The sequence below is a fragment of the Chiloscyllium plagiosum genome, chromosome 32 (assembly GCF_004010195.1).
Source record: "Chiloscyllium plagiosum isolate BGI_BamShark_2017 chromosome 32, ASM401019v2, whole genome shotgun sequence".
NCBI classification, from domain to species: domain Eukaryota; kingdom Metazoa; phylum Chordata; class Chondrichthyes; order Orectolobiformes; family Hemiscylliidae; genus Chiloscyllium; species Chiloscyllium plagiosum.
In genome coordinates this window covers 28,531,170-28,547,075 of record NC_057741.1, presented here as the reverse complement: position 1 = coordinate 28,547,075, position 15,906 = coordinate 28,531,170, and the positions used below count along the sequence as shown (strand labels likewise).

The following is a 15,906-nucleotide window of genomic DNA, read 5'->3' as shown; positions in this document are numbered from 1 at the left end:
ACCACTCAGTTCAAAGGCAACAAACACTGACCTTGCCCAAGTGCTTACATCCCACAGAAGGATAAAGAGAAAAAATGATCTGAAAGGCATTCTGTGTTGTTCACTGAAGTATTCCTCTGTACTGTGTGTTGCTATAAAGTTTATGGGGTTTCTTGTCATGAGAAATCAGCAATATCTGTTTCCCTTGAAATCTATGGGTGGCACGGTGGCTGAGTGGTTAGCACTGCTGCCTGGGTTTGATTCCAGCCTCAGGTGACTGTCTGTGTAGAGTTTGCATATTCTCCCCATGTCTGGGTGGGTTTCCTCCGGGTACTCCGGTTTCCTCCCACAATCCAAAGATGTGCAAGTTAGGTGAATTGGCCATGCTAAATTGCCCATAGAGTTAGGTGCATTAATCAGGGGTAAATATGGGGAATAGGTCTGGGTGGGTTACTCTTTGGAGGATCTGTGTGGACTAGTTGGGCCGAAGGGCCTGTTTCCACACTGTAGGGAATCTAAACTTCTAGGTCACCAGCATGTATTTTTATTGAAGCTCCAAAGTCTAATTTCTCTGAGTTTACACTATTTAGAACTAGAGCTGATTCACAAGTGTTCAGGAGGCTGCAGCAGAGACCATTATTACCATCATGTCAGAATGTTCTGCTCACTTCAAGCCCAAAGTGTTCTAGTGTGAATTAGGATATCCAACTTTCTGGTCCAACCATGAGTCTTGTTGAATAAAAAAAAAGAAGTTTAAGTACTGCTGGAAGAAGACATCTTGTCAAAACTTTGTACTTTGCACTCAACAAACCAAAGAATAGCAGCATTTTAAGTCAATGAGAGAATGTTGATTGGTTGTCAAGTGAACTCTGATTGGTACAGGTGTTGCCAAGGATAATGCACCAGTCAATGTTGACTGATTGGTCAAGGCTTTGGGCTGAGAAACAAATCAGCAAGTGCCTATCCCTGTTCTGTTGAGTCAGTGGACATGTTCTTTCTGTCTATAAAGAACTGTGGCCTATGTTTTAATGACTTCCAGCACACAGAAGGAAGCAAGCAACCTTGCAAATCAACTGGCCACCTGATGAAAACATGGTTTTTGTTGCGATATTGTAACTATGATGTGGAGGTGCAGGTGATGGGCTATAACCTGGTGTCATGTGATTTCTGATATTACAACTATGTACAAGTGATCCACCTCATTACAAAGAGTACACTAGCCCCCAGGTCTGTACCTTACAAGCTCCTTCTTTACTCTGACCAAGTACCTGTAAATAATCACAGTAAGTGGTGCTTTCTGCTCTCAGTCAAGTAGTAACTCTTTCAGATCCAGATACAATTATCACATTGCTATTTCTGAGAATCTTCAAAGTACAACTTGGCCACTCAAACTGTTTCTGGCAATACTTTGAAAAGTATTCCATTGACTGGAAAGGGCTTTGCGATGGCCAGTGTTTGTAAAAATGCATGAGTGGGCACTGCAAGAATCAAAGCTATGACCATCCATTTTTCAGATTTGTTTGTTCGGCATATAGTCCAGATGTCAGATACCACATAGGTTCTTCTTCTCTCAGCTCAGTGAGGGCACACAACACCTGAGAGAGGGCTTCAAGGACGAAAATCAACATGAAGAAATGTAATGCCAACACCAACTCATGGCACGCCATTGCCCTAGACTGAACATGATAGAGGCAATGTCTGTGGGAAAGATCCCAGAGCACTGAAACCCAAAGAAGACAACATCATGAGGTAATGGAAGAGTAGTGGAAAGAACAAGCCAGGACCTGATCTAATAATACCTGACAAGATACCATAAATAGCAATAAGTTCCTCACGTGCCTTAAAGCACATGGATACCAACTCAACTTCATACTCAAGCAAGACAATCACCCTTATCCTTGGCTAGCTAATGACAATATATAAATGCACAATAGTCTTTGTTTTTCTTGTTCTGTTTATCATGAGGGAACAAACGGAGAAATGAGGAGTAAATTACTGAAGACCAGAATGTCCAAAAGAAACAGTACTGAAAAGATTTGAGTTACAGGGAGAGGCTGAATAGGCTGGGGCTATTTTCCCTGGAGTGTCGGAGGCTGAGGGGTGACCTTCTAGAGGTTAGCAAAATCATAAGGAGCATGGATAGGGTAAATTGCCAAGGTCTTTTCTCCAGGGTGGGGGAGTCCAAAACTAGAAGGCATAGGTTTAAGGTAAGAGGGAAAAGATTTAAAAGGGACCTAAGGAGCAATTTTTTCATTCAGAGGGTGGTATGTGGATGAAATGAGCTGCCAGAAGAGGTGGTGGAGGCTGGTATAATGACAACATTTAAAAGGCATCTAAATGGGTATATGAATAAGAAGAGTTTAGAGGGATATGGTCCAAGTGCTGGCAAATGGGACTAGAGTAATACACAATATCTGGTGGGCATGGATGGAAGGATCTGTTTCTGTGCTGTACATCCCTATCACTCTATGTGAGCTGACACTATTTATGAAGCAAGTTCAGTAAAAGGAGGTTCAAGAGGTTTGTCATTTAATGTGAACTAGAGCTAAGTAATACTGTAATGTACAGTGTAAGGCTCTGGTGGAGTTGCAGGGGGGGGTGATGTTAGTGGGGGCACAGAAACCGTCAACTTCATTTCCTGGATGGAAAAACGTCAGAGCAGATCACTCAGATCACTCACTCAGAATGTGCTTAACATCCAAAGGAATGAAAATTGACTGGGTCCTACAAAGGGAGCCTAATCTCAGGGTCATCATAATATAAAAGGAGGCCATTTAACCCTACCTGCCTGTCCCAGTTGTCTGAGCACTTCAACTTTGTGCTAATCTCTCACCTTTTCCTTGTAACCTGCGCATTGTTTCCATTTTAAAAATTACCCAAATCCTTGTGGAATGCCTCAATTGAACCTGCATCCACTGCACTTGTAGATAGTGCATTTCAGACCCTAATGACTCTCTGTGTGAAAATGTGATTTGATCTGCTTCATGAGTTTATTACCCAGTGAATGTAGTCAAAGCTTCATTGCTCAATCACTGGCATGTGAGGCAATATTCAGTGGAACACTGGAGCAGTAAATGAGAAAACTACACCATCATCACTGCGAGATTTTATTATTCACATGGACTCCACCCCACCCTCCTCCCACAAAAGAACTGCTCCTTATCTACCCCCAAAGGTATTGACTTATGTGGGAGCTCCAGTTCTTCAGGTGCTAACGGCCCACTGGCCCCTCATCCAGGAACATTGCATGCAGTTAAGGTATTGAGGGACTTGGGCATAATGTGGAAAAATGGCTTAAGGCATCGCCCGTTATCTAGTCGAACAGTGAGAAGGCTTGAGGGGCTGAATTGCCTGTTCTTGGTATTATATTCCGATGATCATTGGGAATGTTCACCTCATGATTATCTCTCTGTAGGAATAATGCTGGGGCTATGTCTGATCCTGTTCAAACTTGGCACTTGCACATCCATTCCAGGGGCATTGGAGCAATGAAAGCTACTCTGGTACCACACAAACATAGAGTGGAAATTCACCAAGAACTTTCCTCACTCATACACCTCAGTAACGCACCACAAATTGTGTTCACATAATAAAGTATGCCTGGACCATTTGGTTAATGCATGACAAAATTAACACTGTTGATTATTAAAGGATCTAAGGTGTTTACCACTTTCATTAGAAACTCATGAACAATAGGTCAGGCATATTTTGGCTGGATTTACTGCAGTTGCTTTGACACCAAATTAAAATTGAAAATGCTCCGAGGAATACAGAAACATGGAAAGAAAGGTGCAGGAGCCTGCACCACCATTCAATATGATCATGGCAGGTCATGCAATCTCAACAACCCACTGCTGCTTTCTCTCTGTACCCCCTTGATCCCTTTACCAGCATCAGCTGTACTGTAAACTCATTGAAAGTACAATAGCTCACTTATTTCACAGGGACTTAACGCTGTGCATCACCAAAAATTAAATGCACACAAATTATGGGATCTTTGTTATGACATGGCTTCATATAAGCAGTTCATATAAGTTGCCAGTCAGGAAAACTACAGGTCAGAGAGGTGAAATGAGCCACACACAGTGTTGACAACGTTCATTTTAACAAACCCAAACACAACCTGATTAGAAATTTTTTTGATAAGGCTCTTCCCAGAATTCTTTCCTTTTTTTTATTGAGACAAACGGATAATTCCAAATTGCAGTATTCCCAACCGTTTTCTATGACTGATCACTGCCCCCTTTTGGATCCTCGCAGTGAAATTTCAGCACAACATTTACATTTTTTAAAATTTCTTTCTCTTCCCACATATACACACCAAGAAGGAATGCATCTATTTTCTCCCGCAGTGAGGTTCCTTCTGCAGTCATAAACACAAACATTAAAAAGGTCAGCATTTTGAAAAGAAGACACATCATCAAATGGACTGTACATAAAGGTTACAATGGTATTGATCTTTAAAATGTGACTTTAAACCTGTTTTACTGAAGTTTGTATATAGCCAACTTTCTAGTTCAAATTCTCTTGTGAAACACTATCACAACTGACTATCTTTTCCAAATGGTGTTAGTTTAATAACAGAACCTGAACTCCAAGTACAGTTTCAGGTCATCAGTTTTCAAAACTTAAATTGCTTTTATCAGTTTAGAGAACTTACTTTTCAAAAAAGAACCTTTAGACAGGTAAAACTAATGTTGAAAAGTATGTTTTGGTCTGGAAATGATTCAATGAAATTTTGTGTTTCAAGGTTCGACCAAAACATATTATGTAATCTGGGCATTAGTGTGAACAATACAATTATTGAAACAGTTAGTGGGCTAGTGTCAAAACCTCAGCTGAAACATGCATTACTAACCTAATTAACTTCCTGACAGAAATGATCAAATCCATTTAAAAATCAAAACAAGAACTTGATAAGAAGGCTTTCTGCCATAAGGTTGTTTACATTATGTTCTAGTTTTTGTTATCAAATATAACAAATATAACAAAGACAACAGACTCTTCTTCCTGACTGTGGATTATTTAATTTGCCCTCTTCATCTGCATATGCCAGATTTGATGGTTTCTCATAAAAGCTTGTATCTCCTTGGTAGTAAAAAACTTGAGATCTGGAAAATTGTGCCTAACATTAACAACAACCCATTCATATAAAAGCAAAGTTAAAAATCACACATCACTCGGTTATAGTCCAACAGTTTAAAGTCATACAACACCAAGTTATAGTCCAAGAGGTTTACTGGTATTTGGAAGCACTAGATTTCAGAGCGCTGCTCCTTTGTCAGGTGGTTGTGGAGTATAAGATCGTAAGACACAGAATTTATAGCAAAAGTTTACAGTGTGATGCAACTGAAATGATATCTTGAAAAAGACCTGGATTGCTTGTTAAATCTCTCATCTTTTAGAATGACCATGTTGATTTCAGTTCTTTCATATGCAAATCCCAGTACATTTTTTAAAAGTTACATTCTCAAGTGAACTTTAACAATAGGTGCCATGTCAGTCCAGATAATGCATTGAAGGTGTGTGGTGTCCTTTGTGAGGCTGTCTGTGCCCCAATGTTCAGACTGATTCTAATCTAAAAAAGGAGTTCACAAAATCTTACATGGATTCATGTAGTTTTTGAACAAAATAAAATGTAATTCTGCTAGTACAAATTCACCCCACAAACTTATATGTGTGTGTGCGGGTGGTGTGTGTGTTGGGGGGGATGTGAGTGTCTGTGAGAGAATATGTGTATGTATGTGAGTGTAAAGGGGTATAAGTCTGTGAGAGGGTGCATGTGTGCATGTGAGTGTGGGAATGTATGTGTGAGCATATGGGAGAGAGCTTATGGAGGAGAGATGGTCTGCATGAGTGTGAGTGTGTGTTTGTGTGTACTGCAGGGGGTCTCTCTTACATACAAGCTCTCTCTCATACGGTCACATATACACATCCACACACAGATCCACACACACATTCCCTCTCACAGATTATACCCCTTTACACTCACACTCACGCACATACACATACACACACTCTCTCACAGACTCTCACATCTCTTTCCCCCCTCCCAAAAGAGATGTGTTGTGTGATTTTTATCTTTGTACACCCCAGTCCATCACTAACACCTCCAAATCATATAAAAGCAAAATACTGTGGATGCTGAAAATCTGAAACAAACACAGAAAATGCTGGAGGAACTCAGCGCATCTGTCAGTACCTGTGGACAGAGTGCAGTATGACTCTTAGAATCGTAGAGCCCCTACAGAGTGGAAAGAGGCTATTCAGCCCATCAAGTCTGCACTGAGCCTCTGAATAGCATTCCACCCAAACCCATCACCCGGACCCTACCCCCTTAACCTGCATTACCATGATCAATCCACCTAACCTACTCATCTTTGGACTGTGGGAGGAAACAAATAGTACTCAGCAGATGCATGGAGAGCAATGTAAACTCCACCCAGACAGTAATCCAAAGCTGGAATCAACCCCAGGTCCCTGGCACTGTGAGGTGGTAGTGCTAACTGCCATGCATCTTCTTCAGTTATAGAGTCATGGAGATGTACACGGAAACAGACCTTTCGGTTCAACTCATCCATGTTGACTAGATATCCTAAATTAATCAAATCCCATTTGCCAGTACTTGGCCCAATATCCCTCTAAACCCTTCCTCTGATCATGTTTGGAAATGGAGAGGAGGTATGTTTCAATGTATAATAATATATTAAATTGTTACACCTGCACAAACATCCTTTCAACATTTTCCATTATAAATTTCTATGTCTATATTTGTAATGGATAGTTCCTATGTAAACTTGTCACACTTTATTGCACCTTCAATTGAAGTCTTACAGCACTATCAGTGGCATAGTAGTGCAATTACAGTTTGAAATAAGGAGGGGCATCAATATGGAAATGAAGCCTGAACTTCACCTCAGAATTGATATTAGCTAATTAAACAAAAGACCCAATTATAATGTCACCGCAGCACTGACAGAAGTGCGCCAAGCGTTACTTGAGAAGCAGGAGAAGTAGGGGAACTGTGTGACTTCAAGAACATAATGAGGGACCCACTGACCCAGGACTAGCTACCTGTGTTTGATATTGTATCAGTATAGGCCAAGGTAAGGACAACAGGGTGGCTGTGTGTGTGTGTGTGTGTGTGTGTGTGTGCTGTCTGGTGTACCACCTGGTTGGGAAGAGCTGTAGAGTCAGGAGTCTTTGATATTTTCATTATACTCCCAGGCATATCAGCCTGATGCTAATGAGACACATAGTTAATGTTGGTCTGTACTATTTAAGGAATACAACAATTAAACAATATAAGCATTCAAATTAAACTTTTAAAAAATAAATAAGAAATGGAAAACAAGAAAGAGTTTAGGAACAAAGAATGCTTAAGAAGTAAAATGTATTTAAATAAAGGATTGCAATCCTTTTCACTGTGTTATAAGATAATTCAGTTTTAATGTACAATCATGCAAACTTTTTTTAAAGATTAGATTCCCTACAGTCAGCCCAACAAGTCCACACTGACCCTCCGAAGAGCAACCCACCCAGACCCATTCCCCTACACCTAACACTATGGGCAATTTAGCATGGCCAATTCACCTAACCTATACATCGTTGGACTGTGGGAGGAAACCAGAGCAAACCCACGCAGACACAGGGAGAATGTGCAAACTCCACACAGACAGTTGCCCAAGGCTGGAATGGAACCTAGGTCTCTGGTGCTGTGAGGCAGCAGTGCTAACCATTGAGCCACCGTGCCACACCGTTGCTTGTCTTGTAGTTTTAACTGTTGATGTCTTTCCTCAATCATGAGCCCATTCTGCTACAAATAGCACTATCTATCATTGTCATCTCATTCCTTAAGGTTTTTTAAAATTTCGTTTTGAAATTCACTCATGGGATGTGGGTGTCACTGGCACGCCAGCAGTTATTGCTTAGCCCTAGTTGCCCTCGATAAGGCACTGTGAACCACCTTCTTGAACAGCTGCATTCCATGATGTGTAGGTTGATCCATTATGCTTTTGGGAAGAGAGTTCTAGAATTTTGATCCAGTGACATTAAAGGGATGGATGTATATGTCCAAGTCAGGATGGTAGGTGGTTGAGGGGAACCTGCATGTCATGGTGTTCCTATTTATTTACTGCCTTTGTCCCTTTAAGGTGGAAATCGTCATGGATTTGGAAGATACTGTTGAGGGAACCTTGGCAAATTCCTGCTTCTATTATATCACAATATTAGATTCCCTACAGTGTGGAAACAGGCCCTTCGGCTCAACAGGTCCACACCGACCCTCCGAAGACTAACCCACCCCCCTCTGACTAATGCACCTAATACTATGGACAATTTAGCATGGCCAATTCACCTAACTTGCACATCTTTGGATTGTGGGAGGAAACCGGAGCACCCGGAGGAAACCCACGCAGACACAGGGAAAATGTACAAACTCCACACAGACAGTTGCCCAAGGCTGGAATCACTGGTATTAGTTTCACTATGGCACACAACCTATTTCAGATATTTTCGCCCATAACCTCTGAATGGATCACTGCAATCATCCATTAAGGAAAGTGGAAGGGTTTTCAATAACCCTGAAGAGACACGTCTTAATTATCTTTGATGAATTCCCTCTCATCACCATCCCATAGAATCACCAAGCTTGCAAGCTGCCTCGAATAACAACTGTGAGACTCCACCAGTATCTTTCTACTCAGTAGCGTATGTTAATCATATTGATCTGTGTCGGCATACATTTCTCACTAATCTAATGAAATAAGATGAATGATTATCAATCTGGACCCTTCTAGAATACCAGATGATGCATTAAAATAAGTCTTTCACATGTGACACTAACACTTACACTTCTATCCAAGTTGATGGGAGGAATATTGTACAATAATTTCTGCAATGACACTTCTTAGATGACTTTGAGTCTTTGGCTAACTGATAGAGCAGTAAAGTGATAAATAAGAATTTTCTGGGCTTGGGATGATCTGGAGGGAGTTTTATTTTGCAGTTGAACATTCTGTCACTGACCTGTAACTACTTGATATGACACCGAGCAGTAAATTTGACAAAATGTCTCATTATTCGTCACTGACTTTCTTCATCTTAATGGGCACCAATTTATTCGCTTCCAAAGAAAATCTATACTTTTCATGCAAATAATAAACAAGAAAAAATAGCTCTTAGAAGAATAGTGATAGATACATAAGTAACAACGTCTTGTTACCATTATGCCAGATCTTAACTGATTGCTTTGGTCACTTGAATGGAATTCTCAGTAAGTTGCTGAATATAAAATTTTAAGGAGTAGGAATTGCCAAATTGCATTGACTGAAATGAAGTCAGAATGCAGAATTCGTGATCATTTGATTCAGTGCAAGAAGCATGTTTCCATTCTGTCAGTCTTGGATGAACACAAACTGTAAGTCCAGAAGATAGGGCTGGAGAATGGCACAAGCTGGGTTGCTCTTTCAGAAACTGGTACATCACAATAGGTTAAATACCTCCTTCTGTGCTGTGAGATGTTAAGCTTTTAAGTAAAAGTGCATAAGCAATTACTCCTCTGTTTCACCCAAGTTGCATGTAGTTACAGGTTACAATAGGAAAAGCACTGTAAAGTTGCTTGGGTTTTCTGTTGAGTTGGTCTATTATTGTTCATCTTATGTTGAGTTGGTAATGGTCAGTGCAATGGATGGTTGTTTTGTCCACTGACTGGTATGTTAGATAGCTGCTAGGAAATGATATCTGTCTGATACATTGGTCCTGAAGTTGCTGAGATCTGGACAACATGTCCTTATTAACCAAGTTAAATTTTTTTCAGTCATGGTTTACAAAGGAGGAAAATAGGAAGACTTTTGACCACTATTATGTGAGTTATATTTTGACCATGGTATATACTGCCATATCTTGAAAAGGGCTCTGGCCTGAAACATCAATTCTCCTGCTCCTCTGATGCTGCCTGACCTGCTGTGCTTTTCCAGCAACACACTCTCAACTCTGATCTCCATCATCTGCAGACCTCACTGTCCCCTATATACTGCCATATAATGAGCTGCATTCAAGAGCTGGAGTGGCTCAATGAAGAAGAAGCCTCTGGTTGCAAATCCAAGTCCATGACTTGCTGGTTATGAAAAAACCCAGCCACTGGTGCAGACAAAGCAGTGTGTATATATGCTGGTTTCCAGCTCTGATTAAATGGGAAGGGCTAACAGCAGGATGGTATATGGCTGTAAAACCATCTACCAATCCAAAACATAAAAGTCAAAGCTTGATGAAGTTGATCAACATCCTTTACGGTGAAAGAATAATTGAGTAAATGGCATTTGGAGTTTGCAGGAATAGTATCTAGATAAATTGCCCAAGGTAGTAACCAATACCAAAGGATGCTAACTGAGATCCCTAAATGTGTTTGATTCGACTTCAGATGAGCAAATAAAAATGAACAATTATTGGGCGTGTGGTTTCAGTTGAGTCTACCAAACATGTGTAAAGCTGTCCTGAAGGTAGCCTCTCAATGTTGTAGACACATGAAATGAGTTTGATGGTGGAACATGCAAGAATGAGTCAAAGGAGAAACTCAGGTAATATCACAGGAAATTAGGGCTTCTTGCAAAATGGCTGCCTGGCTGTCCACATCCTTCTGGAATACTGGTGTGAAATGTGTAAGGATTTTAATAAGATCTGCATAGGACTTTCTATTTCATTGTTGGTATTTGAAGACACTTCAGAGTGTTTCCCTTGCTAGAATTTCCCCTTGTAACAGTTAAGACACGCCAAGGAGAATAAGGCATTGGGCAACAACCAAAATGTGGATATATAAATTCAGACAACTGACAGTTTCAGTCATTGGGTTAAGGGAGAGATTGAAAGTGAGTTATCTATTGGTGGGACTCTCAGGAAGTTTTCAGGTGGTCCATTCAATTCATGCCATCCCACCTCCTCAAACATTGGAAATAACCCCACTGTCTGTATAACGAGGGATATCCCAGTTTTTTTTTCCATTTGCATCAACATGAGGGGAACCTGGAAAAGAGTCATCTGATGATGTGATGGGTTGTTTTCTTTTTGCCTCGGAAAGAATCTGAGCCAGTGAGTGGGCAGAATGATTTATCAAAACTCCCTAATTTTCCTGTTTTTTTTCTATCAATGCCAAACTATCTAATAACAACAATAACAAACTAAACTAAAGCTTGGAGCAGGGGGCTGAAGTACTTTCTAGTGCAGGAACTGGTGATGTCATCCCACATGGCATCAGTATAATCACAGATGTGAACTTTTTTCTAGTTGGGAAATGGGCTATTTTGGGGGAAATTAATCTGTGGCTATGTCCATGTTTATACTTCCCCAGTGAAGGAAGCGGGGCCTTGGTCATGTCAACGTTGAATAACACGAAAAATCAACTTTTGGAGAAAAAAAAATGCACTGTTTTCAATGCACCTTTTCCAGTAACACTCCCGATAAACGCTAAAAACCAATGCAACCTTAATCCCGTCCTGACATGTGAAAGGACGGGATTGCTGTTCTCTGCTTAAATACCTAAGACAGGTATGGTTCCCCCAGAGGATTGGCAATCAGACCAACATGCAGAAATCCTACATTACTCCCAAGAACTTGAACCCAGACATAGCTACAGTGTCCCCTACAGTTACATGCTGTGCAACAGCCTGTTCTGAAAAAGGGTCACTGGACCTGAAGCCTTAACTCTGATTTCTCTCCACACCTGCTGAGTTTTTCCAGCATTTTTTTGTTTTTATCATCTGAAAGGGATTTGAGTTTCAGGGCTGGGTTAGACCTACAAGTCTCGTGGGGTGGGGAGTGGAACAAAATATTTATCCGATCCATTCTTAACAGTGCCGTGGATTAACATGGCTGGAGCAACAGATAAAGAAAGACGTTTGTATCTCAATAAAAACCGAAAGAACTGCGGATGCTGTAAATCGGAAACAAAGAGAGATATTGCTGGAGAAGCTCTGTGGAGAGAAATCAGAGTTAGCTTTTGTGTCGAGCGACCCTTGTTTGGAAGTTGTCTTTTTTAATCTTTATGCTTTATATAATTTCTTTTTCTGCCTTCGTGTGTGTGTGTGTGTGTGAGTCTGAACCCTAGCCCTGAAGGTACATTAAGGTGAGTCTGTGTTGAAATCAAAGCGGCGAATACCGATTAGTCACTGCACATCTTTCAAATTTGGAAAGAAACTATGATTTTTTTTTTGAAAACACACACACAGGGGTGAGTTTACAGATGCACGCCCTCTTCCCAATCTCTAAGGGTTATTAAAAACGAGGACCCAATGTCAGTAACTTGGAGTGTCAAAGAGAGGGAGGGGCAAGTGATTATGTGGGCGGGGGCATCTCCGCTTAAACTGCAAGACTTGGGAGAAAAAAAAGTTCATCCAGAGCGCCCGTGCGCCGAGCAAAGTTGAAGAGAGAAGGACATTCCGTGATAGAGCTCGGGACAGCGCGCTATCGGAGCCAGCTCCAGCCTCAGAACTACCTGACTGAACTTTTTTCTCGTTCGACACATTCTCCGTCCGACAGAAACCCCCCCTAATTCCCAAGACAACACACTCAAAATACAAGGAAAACCCCGAAGAGAGAAATGCCCGGAAAGAATAAGAGAGGAAAAGGAAAAGGCAGAGGGAGAAAGGGCCGAAAGGGAGAGAAAGTTGGAGAAGAACCTACTGCAGGTAAAAAAAAAGTAAAAGGAACCAAACTTTTTCTTAAACCTCCCCACGACTGAATTCGGAGTTGTCATTGAGAAAGTTTCACCCGCGAGACTTGTTGCTCCGATTTACTCCTGAGTGGCAACACTTTTCCCAAAAGTCTCATTTTGTTCGCTTTTATCATTGGGCACGGAGTTATTGAACCAAAGGCATAATTCCTTCAGATTATGGTCAAATTGACTTTCTGTTTTATATGTGTGAGATAGTCTATTTGTTGGTGTTGTAGAAGGAGGGTCTGGGGGAAACGAGTTGTCTAGAGCGCGTGTGGGATTCGAACCCCACTGGCAGTGTTACCTGCCAGTCCCCCGTCGCTGTGCTACGTCCTGAGCAGAGCCGGTCCTCAGCGCTTGTACCTGCAGAGACTGCGGCTCCCTGTGCCCTGTCAGGCGCCTTTAGGCGTGGCGAGGGCTCCCTCTGCTGGACCCTGACCCTCCCCCCTCATCCTCACCTCCTGAACCTGCCATCTCTCTCTCTCTCTCTCTCCCTCTTTCTCTCTCTCCCTCTACCCAAGCTGTGTTCCTACAGAGAGAAGCTTGAGGATTACTACTACTGGAACTTGACCATTCGTCTCTGTCCCATTGGGGCACCACCAGAGTGTCATTCGAGTGAAAGTTGCGTTGAACCTCTAGAATGGTCAAATGCCCAGCCTGACTTGGCAACTTCTTTTTCCAAATTGATCTTCTTTTGTCAACGGAAGAAAGGGAATACTTTTTTAAGAGGAGCTTTAAAAAATAATCTTTCTTGGGTGGTGAATAACAAGTAGATGGCTGTTCTGACAGATTTTGAGAGCCTTTGGCATCTGCTGAAAGGGCAGATTGAGGAAAAAGCAGGCAACAAAATGAGCTAAGGGGAGATCTCTTGCTGGAACCAGTTCAATAGATCCAGGGGCTCCCTTTCTGTTGCGTGAATTTCTCTGATCAAGATCAAAGGAGAGGAAAGAATATTTGCCAATCACAAGTTAGTGGTTAATCTGTAAGCTGGCAAAGTATGGAATGGTGGTGTGGCAGGTTCAGTGGTAACTTTCAAGATAAAATTGGGTTTATACGTAAAGATGGAGAGAGTAAAAGGCTACTGGAACAGAATAGGGGAATGGGACTAATTCAATGGCTCTTTCGAAGAGCCAGCATTGGAGAATATACTGAATATCTTCAATTAATTATAAGACTTCTTTGAATAAATGGAGGAAGAAAATCAGGAAACCTATGTGTGGCCAATCAATAGATAGTGGTTCGTTTGTCATTTTCTTTGAGTCCACAGTGCTGTCAAGGTGTGCAGCGAGAATGTTGAGAGAGTACTTTCATTGAATTGGCATGGTAGGAGAGCATGAGAGAAATTAGCACAGAGATTTATGAACTGCTGAAAGCTTTCTGATCCATGTTAAACAGCTTTGTTGTAATGTTGCATTGAAAGCTGCTTTCGTTTGAAGCTGCTCATCTCTAGTTCTTTATCAGTGAACTCTGAGCTGCTATCCAAAATGATCCCAGGATACTGCCTGCATTACAGACTGCAATGACAGCGTGAACTGTATTGTTTTATGTTCCAGTTTTGTTGCTGCAAGTTATCATCAACGAGGATCGTCAGTTTAACGAAATGCTCTGTTGTCGGTTGGTCAAAGGAGAGGAATTGTATCTGTAAAGTCTTTCATGACCTCACGATATTCCAAGCCCCATTTCAGTTCAGTATGGTGATTACCACAGTTTTCATAATGGCACATGCTGATCAGGTAATCTCGCTCACTGATGTTGTTTGAGTAAAAAAATATTGGCCAGCACTACCAGGAAAAATTCCCTGGCTGTTCTTGTAAATTGTCCCATGACCCTTTCTGCCTCTCACCTGAGAGGGTGGGACCTGGATTTAACTTTGCCAAAAGGTGAGGCAGATAATACACAACCAAGAAAGTTCTGAAGTGGGTTACGGCCATATCAGATTTGGTGACTAGCTGTACTAATGAATACCTTTCTAGGAATAATTAGCTAATACAGTGGTAGTAACCTCAATTAGTGACATTCATAGGAAACTAGTTAGCACACTCATTTGCAGATTGGTGTCTATTATTTTTAAACAAATAACATCTGCATAATATTGAATCCACAGCAATGTGGTTTGTGCATGTCAATTACGTATACTTATGTGTCACTGTTTGAAATGTCTACCCTTTCAAATGAAGCGCTTTTGGATAACTTTGTTTTTGTGACATCAGAAACGTGGATATAATCGTTAGCTCCTAGGCTTTCAGTGAAAACTGATGACTTGACTCTGTGTCTTTTCATGTATTGAAATTAATCTATTGTTGGCATAACTACATGTCAATAGTTAAAATATTTAATCAGATAGTTGAAAACTATCTTTTCTACTATGCCTGAATGTCACAACCTAGTTGATAAGTGGGCTCTCTTTGGGATTTAAAAGTTATTGTACAATTAAATGACATTCTAGATGTTGCTTGGCAGTACAGAACTTGAGTATTGCTTGTTGAATCCTTTCATTTTACACTCATCAGCACAATTTGGAAGAAACTCCAATGGTCGCATGGTGGCTCTGTGGTTAGCATTGCTGCCTCACGGTGTCAGGGATTGGGTTCAACTACTGTCTGTGTGGGTTTCCTTGGGTACTCTGGTTTTCTCCCACAGTCCAAAGATGTGCAGATTAGGTGAATTGGCCATGCTAAATTACCAATAGTGTTTGGGGATGTATAGATTAGGTGCATTAGTCAGGAGTAAATATAGCATAGGGGGAATGGGCCTGGTTGGGTTACTCTTCAGAGGGTCAGTGTGAACTTGTTGGGTCAAAGGGCCTGTTCCATGCTGTAGAGGTCCTGTAAAGGAAAAGCTTTGTTTATACTATGAGAGGAGACTGCAAACTGATTGGCATTGCCATGGATAATGTACCAGTTAATAGTGACTGAAAGCTTTGACTCTGGTTGTTATAGATTTAGGTTGTTGTGTCACATCAGTAGTTTCCTTAGCGCCTCCAAAAAACAGCCTGAACATATCGGAAGCAAGAGTTTGTTGAAGGCAAATAAACAACAGGGAGACAATTTTGAAATATTTCAACTTTCTTAATAAGAAAATTAAAATTATGAAGTTGTGATTGCTGGGGCATTAGTAAGATCTACAACTGAAAATATACAAAACATCAAATGCTAAACATCTGCCAAATATAAGTACTGCGCTTCAAAATGGAGTCTCAATCTTTTACAATCCATGTATTA

The 15,906-nt window shown here is 41.1% G+C and overlaps 1 protein-coding gene across 1 annotated transcript in view; it reads left to right on the top strand.

Annotated features, from left to right (window-relative positions):
- Nucleotides 1-12,340: 12,340 nt before the first annotated feature.
- nrg1 (neuregulin 1) overlaps nt 12,341-15,906 on the top strand; it is a 218,729-nt gene continuing 215,163 nt past the window's right edge. The window contains exon 1 of the mRNA XM_043674320.1: nt 12,341-12,659. Within this exon, the coding sequence (XP_043530255.1) occupies nt 12,572-12,659 (88 nt within the window). The 5' untranslated portion in view covers nt 12,341-12,571. The remainder of the gene's footprint in view (nt 12,660-15,906) is intronic.